Below are 16,895 nucleotides of genomic sequence, written 5' to 3'. Positions count from 1 at the left end.
AAGACTCATCATACATTAAGTACTAGGTTCATAATATCATGCAATGCTAATCAGTGGTCATGCAGTTACACAGACATTAAATCAAACTCTGCTTAAAAACAGTGACTGATATTGTTCTTGCAATTCCTTAAAAGGAATGGAATAATCTAGCAAAGATCAATTTCACACAAGAATGTCTACATGGATTGATTATCATCTTGCCAACAGAGTAAAAATGTTAGCTTTCAGAGACCGAGTGGGAACTAAACTACTTCACTGAAAACAGAGACTGCATATTAAGTCACCAATTTGTTGCATGTCTACACGAAATGTTTCAATATCAATCATGATTTTAATCATGTGAAAATGCAGCCTTCCTTTCAGTTGGAATGTTATTTCCCATTCAAACCACCCCTTGCAATGTTTTAACTTGTTAAATTATACCTCATCCCAGTTAATCTTATATATATCGTCATTATTTTTTTCAATTTGATATGGCACAAAAACCATAATCCCTTTTGAATGTTATTGCCAACAAATCCTTCATAATAAAAAAGTTTTTATTTCCCACAAAAATCCTCATCCCATTTAACAAATATTTTTCATTATAAAACCATCATCCCATTGAAATGTTGTCTCCCACAAAACCCTCATCCCACTGGAAAGCTATTTCCCACAAAACCCTCATCCCATTAGAAAGCTATTACCCACAAAATGCTTATCCCATTTGAAAGCTATTTCCCACAATACCCTTTTCCCATTGGCAAGCTATTTCCCACAAAACCCTTATCTCATTGGAAAGCAATTTCCCATAAAACCCTAATCCCATTGAAACGCAATTCCTCAAAAGATCCTTATCCCATTGGAAAGCAATTTCCCACAAAATCCTTATCGCACTGGAAAGCTATTGCCCACAAAATCCTTGTCTCATTGAAATAGTATATATCCAGCAAATCTTTCAACCCATTGTGTTTGTATTTCCTACAAAACCATTATCACATTGAAATGTTATTTCCACAAAACCTTCAACCCACTGGGATGTGATTTCCCAAAAAACTTCCATCTCATGGGAATATGTTTTCCCCTAAAAGAAACCTTCATCCTACAAGATAGTATTTTCCTGAAAAGCTGATATCCCATTGGAAAGGTAATTCCCACATAAACTTCAGCCCATTTAAATGAAATTTCCCATTTTATATTAAAACTGTCAGCTATTCCTATCTTTATTCCCATTACATTATCTATCTCACATAAATGTTTTCTATAAAACTTTAATCCAATGGAAATCACAAAATGTTTATTAAGTATATTGGTTATCACAATCATGGGATGCAAATCTGATTGTGTAGAAATACAGCAAATTAGTGACCTCAATATCATCCACCATCAAATGTTAGTCCCTTATGACACCCACAAATTGGGTAGTAGTGATAAGTGCTCGAAGATTTAGTGTGCTTTTCATAATGGGGGCAGACATTAGTTTCAGTGACAAATGGTAGTGTGAAAGGGCAAAGTAGTAAATGAAAGTCATTACTCATAACAAATTACTTATTACTATCTATACCAATACATTATCATACTCATAAGGAACACAGTGTGAAGCACTAAACCTGCGCAACATGCCCCAACATTCAAGTGATCTATATGGATTAAACAATATCATGATTAGTCATTAGGGACTAGAACCATATAGATGGCGAGAAGTTCAAACGTGTTTTTTATACATTACACGACCTTTCTTCCATTGACTGTAAGTCCATAGAGGACTTGTTGCGGGCCAGCAATGTCTTAACCGTATCCATGGTAACAAACCTGTAACACACCCATTCATACATGTATATTCTGCACATTTATATTTGAAGCATAAACCAAGCATACTGATATGCATCATGCTCATCAGGGAAACACCTGGGGAGCTGATTTTATGAAATATGAGCAAAACAATCTTTGTTCTTATTAAATGTTTAAAGTTGTACAGGGGGCATAACTTGAAATTATCAAAGCCACAGTTAAGAGCTTTGCTAAATATGGGACAGGCTTCATGAAACAAAGGCATCAAAATGCATGTCTTTTGTTGTTTTTGTGTTTTTTAGTTAAACAGGGGCCATTACTTGCAAATATCAAAGCTAGAATTATGAGCCCTGCTACATGTGTGCATATTGTGAAAAGTTTTATTTTCATTTACTTCAATGTTATGAAGTTATACCCAAGGCTAAACTTTCTGCATGAAGAGGACACCGAGGCTACAACAATACTTTGCCTTAAAAACAATTTTCCACATCTAAAATCTGTCTTAGATGTTAAGCCTGTCTGGACATTTAAAAAAAAATAAACACCAGAAAAGCTCAAAACATAAGGCAGTTTACAGATTGGGAAAATATTTTTTCTTGTTTTAAATTTTTCATGAAACTTGTCCCAAACCCAAATACTTAATCTAAGATTGGCCTTTTGCTTTACCATCCTTAGCATGACTGTTTTATTATTTGTTATGAATTTCAGGACCATTCACATACCTACAAATTTTAAACTTGTTTAAACCAAGCCTGATTACACAATTTGAAACTGAAAATATTTTTAAAAGCATCTGAAATGTGTACCTATTTACAATTATGTTCTTATTTTTACACTGTTTCTTGCGGAAATGGTTAAAGTAGAGGAATATAAGACATTTAAAAAGACCAAGGATGTGCGCACCACAACAAGTGACATTACTTAGAAAAATAGTTGCATTCGATTAACTAAAATCAAACTTCAAATAAAATACTGACATGAAAGTGATCAGTTAGTGAATGATTCATTGAAAAAATTAAAGACGAAGTACAAAACATCAGAAACTAACAATATACAAATGATATAAGCATTGAAAAGGACTAGTAAAGCATTTTGTCAGCTTGAAATTGTAAACATTATCAGTCATGCAAGACATTAATCAAGACAAGTTCATGGCAATGACAACAGTGAACAAGACTGATTCCAATAACGTGACTGAAAAATTGCTTCTAAAATACATATACTGTGCCAATGTCACGCGACATTGGTCTTGATTATATAAATCTTCTGACACTGGGCTATGACTTAACATGGAGGGAAATTACATATCTAATTATAGGGAAACATTTATCAGACTGATTCCGATTATGCTTTTCAAATATTTCTTTAAAAAAAAAATCCAACAGTTTTGATGTTTAAGCAAAAGGGTTCGATTGATTTCTTTCTTTAAAGAAATTCTTTACATTCTATTTCAAGATTAACTGTGCTAACATAAAACAAGTTTAGAGACTGGACAATATAAAATGTTGTCCCATTTATTGAGTTAATAATAACCAAAAATGGAGAGCATTTTATACATAACAAATGTTTGAACACTAGGGTTCTGGCAAAAGGGATTCTACATAGAAACAGGATTTTGTCTTGAGTATATATATATATATATTTAAAAGGTTATAACATTATTTAAGTAATACATTCTACATGAAGCCTTGATGATAGATTTTTTTTAAATTCTACGATCAGAATAAAACATATTTTGAAACTGTGTGTAGGTAACTAACTAGGATTAAAATGAGTGAAGTTAAAAATATGCTTCAGTGAATGCCATTTTTAAATAAAACACAACACCAAACAGCTTCTTAAAATTGAACTTGCCATAAAAACACAACATAAAACTTTTAAATAGAGATAATGCATTCAACCTTTTTCAAACAGTGCATGTACTAAAAATATACAGTTCCTCAAAACACAATTTCAAAACAGTCTTACGATAATTTAAAACAATGTCAGGTATTTTTTATCAGAGATATAAGATGATTTGAAACAATGTCAGGTATTTTTTATGACATATTTGAGATAATTTAAAACAAAGTCAGGTATTTTTTATGACATATTTGAGATAATTTGAAACAATGTCAGGTATTTTTTTTATGACATATTTGAGATAATATAAAACAACGTCAGGTATTTATTATGACAAATTTGCGATAATTTGAAACAATGTCAGGTATTTTTTATGACAGATTTAAAATAATTAAAACAATGTCAGGTATTTTTTATTACAGATTAAAGATCATTCAAAACACTTGTCAGCTATTTTTGTCAATGTTACATGCAAAATTATACTAAAATAACCCTAAACAAACATGAAAAGAAAATGGCTACTAAAACAAGTTGAACTAGAACTTCACTCTAACATTCCTACATTATAAGTATATGTTTATAACTAAGAAAACAACCTAAGCTAAACCATTACAAAAACCTCAAATGTTCAAAATTTAAACATTATAAACTCTTAATTACTGATATAAGCAGTTGAAGAGAAACTTACTTGTGTTTAGTGAGTATTGTTCTCATCACATGACCCTTGACATCAGAGGTTATCTGATCATGGATAACCATGTCCTCCACGATACGTTGAGCAACTTCTATCAGTTCTGAAGCCTCCAAGTCCAACAGCAAGGATCCTGCAGAAATGATAAAAGACATGTTTGATGGTTTCCACTTGGTATTATGAAGTTTTTAATTCTCCTCTTTTAACCAAGTTTTGATATTGAGATATAATGACATTTGCCCTTAAACACATATTCATTCCATATTTAAGGATCAATTAAATTTTCTTAGTGGCCCTTACCATTATATGCCAGATATAAACTTCATATCCATGTCCCTGACTCTGTTAAACTATCATTTTAAAGGCCAGTACAATATGTTACATTTTCAATGATCATACAGACTTAAACTACCATATTCATAGAATTGACAATTAACATTTCCATATTCAAGGACCATACATAGTTTATCTACCATATCCTAGCCTTTACAATGGTGTTTTCCATTATCAAGGACCATACATAGGTAAACAACCATTTTCAATCTCATAACAATGACATTTTCAGTTTTCATGGACCATACATATTTAAACTACCATTTTCAAGCTCTTTATAATGTTTTTCATTTTCAAGGACCATACATATTTAAACTACCATATTCAATATCTGTACAAAATTTATCATTTTCAAGAACCATACATCGTTAAACTACCATTTTCATTCTCTTTACAATGATATTTTCTGTTTTCAAGGACCATACATAGATAAACTACCAATTTTAAGGCCTTTTAAATAATCTCCATTTTAAAAGCTACATCCAAAAATATCATACAGTATTAAACCTGGTATTTTTCAACCAAAATTATAGCTTTTTATCAAACACTCAGCATTTGAAGACCTGCTTTAATAAAACCCTATCTTTTTAAAACCCTTCTATATCTCTAGTAGACAAAGGATAGTCAGGAGGAAATCAGGTGGTTCCTCAACCTGAATTCTCATATTTGGGGCCCTGATTGTAATATACCATCTTGAAATATACCCACCTTTTTCAAGGCCCTTCCGCAGCTCTAGGAGACTATGAAATGACAGGGAAGCAACATGGGGTTTGCCCCATCTCTCAGCTCCCTCTTCTACATCTTCCTCAAACTTGATCCATCGAGCCTTCTCTCGCCATTCAATCTCATGACCATCTTGGGAATATAACTCATCCAGCTCGACAAATACCTGAATAGCAAAAAGAGGATAATTTAGTTATACCGAAAATAAACTTTCTTAAATGAAATAATAGACTGCTCAGTGAATTAAAAATGAAGCACTGTTACTGCAATATTTCTTGGCTCCTTAAAATAAATCCTTAAAATTGGATAAAATTCAATATCTGACTCGAGTATCTTCCTACACAGAATTGGGAACATTCAATATCTGACAGGAGTGTCTTCCTACACAGAATTGGGAAGATTCAATACCTGACTGGAGTGTCTTCCTACACAGAATTGGGAAGATTCAATACCCGACTGGAGTGTCTTCCAACACAGAATTGGGAAGATTCAATACCTGACTGGAGTGTCTTCCAACACAGAATTAAGAAAATTTAATACCTGACTGGAGTGTCTTCCTACACAGAATTGGGAAGATTCAATACCTGACTGGAGTGTCTTCCTACACAGAATTGGGAAGATTCAATACCCGACTGGAGTGTCTTCCTACACAGAATTGGGAAGATTCAATACCTGACTGGAGTGTCTTCCTACACAGAATTGGGAAGATTCAATACCCGACTGGAGTGTCTTCCTACACAGAATTGGGAACATTCAATACCTGACTGGAGTGTCTTCCAACACAGAATTAAGAAAATTTAATACCTGACTGGAGTGTCTTCCAACACAGAATTAAGAAAATTTAATACCTGACTGGAGTGTCTTCCTACACAGAATTGGGAAGATTCAATACCTGACTGGAGTGTCTTCCTACACAGAATTGGGAAGATTCAATACCCGACTGGAGTGTCTTCCAACACAGAATTGGGAAGATTCAATACCTGACTGGAGTGTCTTCCTACACAGAATTGGGAAGATTCAATACCTGACTGGAGTGTCTTCCTACACAGAATTGGGAACATTCAATACCTGACTGGAGTGTCTTCCAACACAGAATTGGGAAGATTCAATACCTGACTGGAGTGTCTTCCAACACAGAATTAAGAAAATTTAATACCTGACTGGAGTGTCTTCCTACACAGAATTGGGAAGATTCAATACCTGACTGGAGTGTCTTCCTACACAGAATTGGGAAGATTCAATACCTGACTGGAGTGTCTTCCAACACAGAATTAAGAAAATTTAATATCTGACTGGAGTGTCTTCCTACACAGAATTTGGAAAAAATTAATATCTGACTGGAGTGTCTTCCAACACAGAATTGGGAAAATTCAATATCTGACTGGAGTGTCTTCCAACACAGAATTAAGAAAATTTAATATCTGACTGGAGTATCTTCCTACACAGAATTGGGAAAATTCAATATCTGACTGGAGTGTCTTCCTACACAGAATTGGGAAGATTCAATACCTGACTGGAGTGTCTTCCTACACAGAATTAAGAAAATTTAATATCTGACTGGAGTGTCTTCCTACACAGAATTTGGAAAAATCAATAACTGGCTTGAGTATCTTCGAACACAGATTTGGGAAAAAAATAATATCTGACTCGAGTATCTTCCTACACAGATTTGGGAAAATTAAATATATCTGACTAGAGTGTCTTCCTACACAGATTTGGGAAGATTCAATACCTGACTGGAGTGTCTTCCAACACAGAATTAAGAAAATTTAATACCTGACTGGAGTGTCTTCCAACACAGAATTAAGAAAATTTAATACCTGACTGGAGTGTCTTCCTACACAGAATTGGGAAGATTCAATACCTGACTGGAGTGTCTTCCTACACAGAATTGGGAAGATTCAATACCCGACTGGAGTGTCTTCCAACACAGAATTGGGAAGATTCAATACCTGACTGGAGTGTCTTCCTACACAGAATTGGGAAGATTCAATACCTGACTGGAGTGTCTTCCTACACAGAATTGGGAACATTCAATACCTGACTGGAGTGTCTTCCTACACAGAATTGGGAAGATTCAATACCTGACTGGAGTGTCTTCCTACACAGAATTGGGAAGATTCAATACCTGACTGGAGTGTCTTCCTACACAGAATTGGGAAGATTCAATACCTGACTGGAGTGTCTTCCAACACAGAATTAAGAAAATTTAATATCTGACTGGAGTGTCTTCCTACACAGAATTTGGAAAAAATTAATATCTGACTGGAGTGTCTTCCAACACAGAATTGGGAAAATTCAATATCTGACTGGAGTGTCTTCCAACACAGAATTAAGAAAATTTAATATCTGACTGGAGTATCTTCCTACACAGAATTGGGAAAATTCAATATCTGACTGGAGTGTCTTCCAACACAGAATTGGGAAGATTCAATACCCGACTGGAGTGTCTTCCAACACAGAATTGGGAAGATTCAATACCTGACTGGAGTGTCTTCCTACACAGAATTGGGAAGATTCAATACCTGACTGGAGTGTCTTCCTACACAGAATTGGGAACATTCAATACCTGACTGGAGTGTCTTCCTACACAGAATTGGGAAGATTCAATACCTGACTGGAGTGTCTTCCTACACAGAATTGGGAAGATTCAATACCTGACTGGAGTGTCTTCCTACACAGAATTAAGAAAATTTAATATCTGACTGGAGTGTCTTCCTACACAGAATTTGGAAAAATCAATAACTGGCTTGAGTATCTTCGAACACAGATTTGGGAAAAAAATAATATCTGACTCGAGTATCTTCCTACACAGATTTGGGAAAATTAAATATATCTGACTAGAGTGTCTTCCTACACAGATTTGGGAAAATTCAATATCTTACTTGAGCTATTTTCCTACACAGAATTGGGAAAATTCAATATCAGACTATCGGTGATAGATTTTCATTCCTTAAAATAAAACGTTTAATACCATCACAATTGTACAAAGCTTCATATAAATTTGAACCATCATACCTCATGTGGACTATGATCGAAAGTCTTCTTCTTCTGGGAGAAGGTCATGTACTTCCTCCGTGGTTTGTCTCCTTTTCCATGGTAAACCTTGGTAGACGACCCCTTGTGCTTGCGATGACCTATCTTATGTTTTCTGATACCTTGGAGGTCATCCATTCTGTGACCTAGAAAAACAGGGAGATAGAATGAATAACATTGTGGGTGATAAATATGTATAAAGATCAGAGAAGCATCATGAAAAAGTTTGTGCCAGTGGAAAATAAAAGCAGAGTTATGGACCCTGATACATATGTGCCATTGTCACATCAAACATATGTACCAAGTTTCATATGAAAACTTTTTTTTAACAGTTTTCAAGCTATATAATTGCCAATTGACAAACAACACAAGGACAATATAAGAGTGACAGGCTCTGCTGTACATGTGCGTATTGTTTCTGTCAATTAAAGTATAACTTTAAAATCTTGATTGATTTTTGAGTTATCTCAAAGGTTAACCAATTTATTTATATATGCCAACAATGATTTAGATGCCCAGGTGACAATTCTTTGACTTTTTTCTCCGAAAACGCAAGGGACTTTTTCCCCTTGAAAACACAAGCTTATATTTGCCCCTTACTAGCCATCTCCTCCAAATCAGCCGACTGTAGTGTAATGGCCTCCTCCGTTTCTGTCACTGTTGGCACACGCCTGAGGGCATCTGTAATCTGTACCTCACTCCCTCGTTGTCGCCGCCGCATTAAGTCTTCTGTTTTGTAGTTTTCATGGTGGTGATGGCGACGGTGTTTTGATCTGAAGAACATTAATGCATCACAATTGAATTGGAATTTTCTACATTAAGATTTACGATATAAAATGAAGTATTCAGACTTTGCATAAATTTGCATGAATTCTACAGTCTTGCAGTTCATCTGAAGGACCAACATGGCAATGGTATTTAAGTCTGAAATACTGAGGTTTTCACAAAATATTATGTGCCCAAAAAACACTAAAATAGGAAAGATTGGCACATCTGTAACCTGCAGTGCTCCAGCTTGGCCAATTATAATTGCCCTTGTAAGTGCCAAATTTAGGCTCATCATAAGTGCCCTTTTCTGACCTAGCACCCTGCCCTTCTCGAATCCTGGCTCGAGACCTGCACCTTGCTGTTGTTCAGTCGCTGATATTTCAAGTTAACCAAGACATACCTAGACTGGGAAGACTACCCTGGAATGGGAGTGACCTCTATCTTACCAAAACATACCCAGACTTAGGGGACATTGATCTTTGCCTACTGGACCTCTGTCCTTCATCATCCATGTTATGTCCTCCATTACTAGACTGGTCCTCAAATGCTACCCTGGAAGGGAGTGACCTCTATCACACCAAGACATACCTAGACTTAGGCGACATGGATCCTTTCCCACTGGTCCTCCGTCCTTCCTCATCCGTGCTATGACCTCCATCACTAGCCTGGCGCTCAAATGCTACCCTGGGATGGGAGTGACCTCTATCATAGTCTCTACTCTGTATGTAAAAACTGATGTTAAACTCGTGTTGGTGTATAACAAATGGGGCAGAAGAAATATTATGAAACCAAATTTGTTTTACAAAGCAAATACCATTGACAAGAGAGCCAGGGAACAACATTTCTTATCAGTTGTTTTTGAGTAGAAAGAGGCGACATAACTGAACATTCATAAAAGCCTGAGTTACAAGCATTACTTTTCAAGTGTGTATTATATCTTGCAACACATGTACCAATTGTGTGTAATAAATTGAATATTGAATGGATATGAATCATGGCTGTAATCAAGATTTTGCATGACACCAACAACGAAACTGGCGATGACAACAACACCAGGGTTTTAACAAGACCACAATTTTGTTCTTAAAAACACGGACAAGCTAAAAAAAACTGTCCAAAATTAGTCTGTGGACAAGAACTGTACAAAATGTCATGCAGTAACTAAATTTCTCTAAATGCAGAAAGGACTATCATTTTTCAACATTTTACCACCTGAATGTCAGAAATCAACACTTTACTGGTGTATTCTTTTGATCTTTCTTTTAAATCTGCATGAAAAACTAATTTAAAACATCCAAATTTTGTCTTCAAAAAAATATGGCTACTTTACTAATTTCGCAACTAGATTTATTTCAGCACCAAATGGTGCATTAGTTCTTTGTTCCATATAACATCAAAAAATGCCCTTTAACGGTACCTTTTTGGGCATGTGACCAGAAATAAACTATTTTTTAAGGTCTAAACGTCAACAAAACAAGGTGTAATAGTACCTGATGGTTATTTGAGGAAAGTTTGTTCTGTTGTTGATGATGATCATCATCGTCTTCCTCCTGGCTTCCAGAGCCACTACTGTCATCACTGTCGCCGCTGCTGTCATCATCATCACTTTCGTTGTTACCAAATTTGGCTTTCACCTCAAACACATCACTGCCCTCGATTTCTTCACCTAGTGTGATGCAATTATTTGAAGTGACTGAATGCTAACATTTTATAGGGTCTGACATCAAAACTATGGTGTGTGGTAAATAAACCAAATAATTGTAATAATCAGCAATCATTTAAGTAAAAGCTCTATTGTTGACACTTACATAAATATGACAGAAAATGCTGTTTTGCCAAAAAAGCATTGTTAGCAATATTTAAAATTCAATGACTTTGGGCTTGGATTTACAAAATTCTGGAAGACAATACTTCTACTAACAATAGATAAGGGCTGAAAGTAAGAGAGTGCTCTTAGTAACATCAGACAGGGGTGTTTAATTTTTAAAGTCTGCATAGCTGATATCTGATTATGTTTTTTACCCCGAAAAGTTACCCTTACCCAAACCCAAACCCTAACCCTAATATTGAATACAAATTCTAAATAAAAAATTATTTAAAAAAAGAAGAAGGTTTTTACTATTGAAGAAGTTCAGTTGGTCCATCTGTAGTTTATTGAAGCAATAAAACCCCCCAAAAATAAACAAGAAACGCCACAATGCAACGAAACCAGGTTTTTAATGATTGACAGAAGAACTTCAGCCTGTGTCTGTTTTTCTATTTTTAGTAACAGTGACAATGCAATCCATTGAAAGGTATCCATAAACTTTTCCTTTATACCAAGTTGGGTCAGGATGTGTCAACCCTAACTTAAGTTATTCAGTTTCAACCATTTTTCTATTTTTAGTAACAGTGACCTTGACCTTGAATCTAGGGACCCCAAACGCAATCCCATGAAAGGCATCCATAAACTCTTCCTTTATACATGGTTTGGTCAAGATATGTAGACCCTGTCTAAAATTATTCAGTTTCAACTGTTTTTCTATTTTTAGTAACAGTGACCTTGACCTTGAATCTAGAGACCCCAAAACGCAATCCCATGAAAGGTATCCATAAACTCTTCCTATAGACCAAGTTTGGTCAAGATATGTCAACCCTGACTAAAGTTATTCAGTTTCAACTGTTTTTCTATTTTTAGTAACAGTGACCTTGACCTTGACCCTAGGGACCCCAAACCCAATCCCATGAAATGTATCTATAAACTCTTCCTGTACACCAGGTTTAGTCAAGATATGTCATCCCTAACTGAAGTTATTTAGTTTCAACCGTTTTTCTATTTTAAGTAACAGTGACCTTGACCTTGACCCTAGGGACCCCAAATGCAATCCCATGAAAGGTACCCATAAACTCTTTCTATAGACCAAGTTTGGTCAAGATATGCCAACCCTTACTAAAGTTATTCAGTTTCATAGGTGAGTTTGACGCCCCCTGGCCGCCCGCCCGCCCGCCCAAACAACGACGTTCGCCATTCTAATAACCGGGTTACACTATGTAAAAACCTGGTTAATAAAAAGAGTATAATATATTGAAGTATATCCATTCAACAATATTTAAAAATCCCAATTCTGAGGAAAAACAGCATGAAAATTTCATATTCCAAGGAGATAGGTCTTTTTCCATAAATACTGAGAATTGTGTGGTTAGTGCAGTGGTTGGCTCACTCACTTCTCACCAAGGTGACCTGGGTTCGATTCCCGACATGGGCACATGTGAGGTTGGTTGGTGTTCGGAAAGTCGGACAAGTGGGTTTGCTCCAGGTTCTCCGATTGCCCCCAAAACACAAGACCACAATCTCGGGCAACATCGTGCCAATGAGAGTGACTTAGTATAAGCTATCATAGCTTTCTTCACAATCGTTTTTTTTCACAATCGTTTTAAAATATATAATGTTTAAACTAGATACTGAAGAAATAAAATTGTTTAAAGAGTGAGACACTTGCATGTTTTTTAGTCTCAACCCCTAAAAGTAAACAAAATCAGTTTGTACTGTATCTACCTACCTAGTAGAAACTTCACTTTATTGTCATCTTGCTCCATTAAGAACTTCACATTCCCCATAGTTTTCGGGGGGTCCGACCGTTGTAACGAGGTGGACACAAGCGGCCGATTCTCATCATTATTCAGGACAACAACCACGGGGGAACTGTCTGCAAGTCCTGGAAAGTTTACCGATGACTGGACGGTCGAGATGCTAGGGGACACGTTTGGAGCTACAGACGAAGCTGAGGAGCCTACTTGGTTGTCTGAGCCTGGGAACAGAAGCAAACAATTATTATCATTTATGATTCTCTTTACATCTATTCATTCATTTAAGTACTTCAAAGTGGAAACCTGAAGGGAGATGTTAACTTTATTTGTTATTCATCTATTTATACATTGATGTTATTTGTGCTTTGCAATACAATGTTAATTTTTATTGCAAATTGCAATGTATTTTTAGTCATCACTTATCATTTATTACGCACTTCATATATTTTACTCAAATTCATGATGCAGGCCTATGTCACATACATGTGCGTTCTGCTATTTAGGACATGACTGTTTGAACCTCAAGCTTCACGTTAACAATTCCAAATAACTGACAAAAGATTTTGCAAGAATATGCTTTCAACTATCTTGAAAGTAAGCCTTTGACTCCATCTAGACCTTGTTATTAAAAGTATTGACAAGAAAATAGATAATTCAAGTGGGCCATCAGAAGCAAACACAAATGCTCATCTGCTGTTTTTCTTTCAAGAAAGGGGCTATACTCATCATTCATTGAAGCCATAGTAATGAGCCTCCCTGTACATGTGTGTGGAGTCTCTTGCAACACATGTATCAAGTTTCATTTAAATATCTTGAAAAGGCCAAGCTTTGAAGTTGTGGCACAAGGATGCAAAAGCTGTGGACAACAATTACACCAAGGCTATGAAATATCTCAACATTTTCTGTTTCGCCCGAAAAAAACTAGCTTAAAAAACACAAATATAACTGACCAATATAAAACAGGCCATGTTCTGGTGTTTTTTTTGGTGCCAACCAAGGGACCCTCAAGTGGGCATTTTCAATGCTAAAGGAAGGAACGGATAGAGTGGTATCTTCTTGTACAAGACTTGAAGTGGTGCTCCCAGTATCTCCGATAGTCCAAGGTAGTCTAAGATGAGCTGATGAAGATTTATCAAGCTTCTCTGTTGCTTCATTTACCACTTCTAATGTAACAGACTCACTGATTGGTTGACTTTGGCCTTTAACACTTCCTGTGATTGGCTGACCCAGTTTATCAGCCTCACTTACAGTAATTTCTATTGGCTTAGCACTGAGATCAGTTTCTGAAATGTAGAGCTCATTTATCGGTTCTAGCGGAGCATCTAATTCATCATCAGTGAGTGTTATAAGGTTACCAAGACCAGCATCATCGAGGAGCTTGGTGGTTTCATCTATTTCAAGGTCATCTTCATCTTCACAACTATCATCATTGGACTTGGAACCATCTGACTCCTGAACAAAGAAATACAAACCATTATCATCTATCTTTTTCTGTTGATTAACTCATTATCAGAATATTATATTTAAAGGGATATCTCAAAGACATTGTTTTTTCTTCTATACTGAAAACAGTAAATACAATAATTTTCATGATAAGCTGTACAATCTACATGATCACCATTGTGGCAAACTTTATGAGGCCCCAATGGAAGTTCTTTGATGATAAACTTTTTTTAAGATCAAAGTTGTGACTACATTCTTCCATTAACTAATAAAATGAATCTGAACAAAATATCTTATATGGTAGTCAGTAAATGGAAAATGTAGTCATAAAAACATCATGATCTCAAGGAATAAAATGAGATTTCCCTTTAAATTCACTGGTTACCAAGGAAATGGATTTCTGATTATTTAAATTACCGAATTTTACTATAGATAGCAAAGTGGTTTTTGATTCTCTGCAGAATAGAGGCAAAATAATTGCATATTTACTATAGACAATATAAAGTTTTTGTAATAATTTTTTTAAAGAAGATCTTTATTTTTTTAGTCTACAAATTGCCAATATAAAGTGTTGTTTTTTATATTTTGTCCAAGTCGATTTAAGACTGATTCAAAGAAGATCTTTACATATTTAGTGCGCAAATTGCCTATGTACATGATACATTTTTTAATATTTTTTCTAAAACTATTTCAGGCTGATGCAAATAAGATCTTTACATTTTTAAATTGCCTTAATGTACTGTAGACAATAAATAAAATTTGTATTTTGATACTGATATCAGATTTTACACAATTTTTCACTAGGGTAATATCTATTGTAAAATTCGGAATGACATAATACTTATTGAAAATAAGGAATTAGGTCTGAAATGAAATATGACGAAGCAAAATTGTTTCTGGAAACTTAACAATTTAAATACAGTGTCAAAAAACATACATGTGATAACATCCCGGACGTCCGGGATTGTCCCGGAAATCGTATCTCTGTCACAGAGTCACGGAGGGTGCATGTTTGTCCCGGAAAGTCATAAAAAAAAAACGAAAAAAAATCTCGGAATCGATTTACTTAATTTTACCAATGTAAGTCAGCTATTTTGCCTGTCCGGACAACGGGTCGTAAAACACAGGACATGTTGACACTAATCCGTTAATTGGTACGTGTGTCGTCGAGGTCATCGTCAATCAACCGATCTATTGGCCTATTGTTGTGCTTAAGGAGTCGGGGAGGGTTCTTGTATACAAAATCATTGTTTTCATATGGATTTGTTTGGTCTTATGAATGATAGCTTTTAATTGATGAATTGATATTTTTCACACATTTTACCGACAAACGAGCATGAAGATATTCAAAGAAAGTGACAAAATGAGTAAAAAAACAAAATTGAAACACGGAAAAAAATCCCGTATTCCATTCTAATTTCAAAGTCGATACGTCGTTATACTTTAAACAACTTACGCGTCCATAAGGAATTTTAGTGTTTTGAACTTTTTTTCGAACTATCGTTGTGTATTTTTACGCCAAAATAAAACTGACGATATGGGGTTTACAGGTGGTTATATAGAGTGCTTTAATCACATGACCATGGTAAGTCACGTGATCGTTTTATACAGCCGATTGTTGACACGTCTCTATCAAAATTTTATGCATCTCCAAACGGAAAAAGCTCTGGAAAATATTGTGTGTCATAAATTGCAAACGTTTTAAATGTGATGAAAAAATAAATATTTTGTAACGCATGTTCTCAAAAGCGCGGGAAAACAGGTGCCCGTATAGTTGTTTATTTCCTGTTTTGATGAAACCGAAAGTAGACTTCATATCCTCCTGGTTAGCACTTCATTTAAAGCCTGGGAAAATATCTGGTGGTTTTATTTTTTCAAGAAAATGCAGAAAAAAACAAACCATGTCAAGTAAAAAATACGTCTTGGCAGTCAAAATAGGAACATTTTCCCAACGTTAAAAACAACCAAAATAGCCCCAGATATGCTCTAGAATGCACCAAAAAAAAAAAAATCAGGGGGGGGGGGGGGCATGCCCCCGGACCCCCCTAGTGTGCGTTGACATTACGACGAGTGTCCCGGAATCAACCCAAGAAATTATCACATGTATGCAAAAAATAAATAATAAATTGTTCTTATATCAGTTTTTAAGAAATCAAAATGCATTATCCTTAAGATTCTGTTGTCATTAATAATTCTAAGGTTCGTGCACTATTACTAGCCATAATATAATAATGTCAGAGTGATATCTACCTTTGTGGTGCAACTAGGTCATCCGTACAATCATTAATTATGAAAATTGATTATTTGATCAAGGTTATCGAGTGCAATGGAAATAATTTAAGTATACAGCCTTTAACAAATTTGCATGAATATAGGTATTAAATATATGATTGCAATTTGCATTTTTCTCTCTTTTTTATGCAATAAATATTTTAAAAAATAACTTTAAATGGGTCTAAAAAGGCAATTAAGTTTTAACTTGATATAAATTTCAATTTAATGCAATTTTCATTTTTCTATGCAAAACTAACTTAAAAAAACAATAAAAATTCGGCCTTTACAAACAAATAACATTCAGTATATATATTTTGCAACATTCAAGAACACTTAAGCAAACTTAATGTTCAGGAAAAGTCAATAATAGAAGGCTTAATATGCACAAAATATTTGAATATCTCGGCTTCAACTCTAACGAACCACTTTCTGCTATTTGATTTCCTGA

The 16,895-nt window shown here is 35.1% G+C and overlaps 1 protein-coding gene across 11 annotated transcripts in view; it reads right to left on the bottom strand.

Annotated features, from left to right (window-relative positions):
• Positions 1 to 16,895, bottom strand: part of LOC128240773 (anion exchange protein 2-like) — a 126,652-nt gene that overhangs the window by 28,764 nt on the left and 80,993 nt on the right. For 10 of the 11 annotated variants that reach the window (XM_052957636.1, XM_052957638.1, XM_052957635.1 and 7 more), the window contains 9 exons: positions 13,681 to 14,182; positions 12,703 to 12,951; positions 10,654 to 10,829; positions 9,752 to 9,882; positions 8,996 to 9,168; positions 8,378 to 8,541; positions 5,345 to 5,525; positions 4,301 to 4,436; positions 1,714 to 1,791 (listed from right to left, as the gene is read on the bottom strand). In XM_052957636.1, coding sequence (XP_052813596.1) covers positions 1,714 to 1,791; positions 4,301 to 4,436; positions 5,345 to 5,525; positions 8,378 to 8,541; positions 8,996 to 9,168; positions 9,752 to 9,882; positions 10,654 to 10,829; positions 12,703 to 12,951; positions 13,681 to 14,182 — 1,790 coding nt within the window. The remainder of the gene's footprint in view (positions 1 to 1,713; positions 1,792 to 4,300; positions 4,437 to 5,344; positions 5,526 to 8,377; positions 8,542 to 8,995; positions 9,169 to 9,751; positions 9,883 to 10,653; positions 10,830 to 12,702; positions 12,952 to 13,680; positions 14,183 to 16,895) is intronic. The other variant, XM_052957646.1, reaches the window with a different exon arrangement.

This window comes from Mya arenaria, chromosome 7, assembly GCF_026914265.1.
Source record: "Mya arenaria isolate MELC-2E11 chromosome 7, ASM2691426v1".
NCBI lineage: Eukaryota > Metazoa > Mollusca > Bivalvia > Myida > Myidae > Mya > Mya arenaria.
Note: the sequence above shows the minus strand (reverse complement) of the source record. Positions and strands in the feature narration are given on the sequence as shown.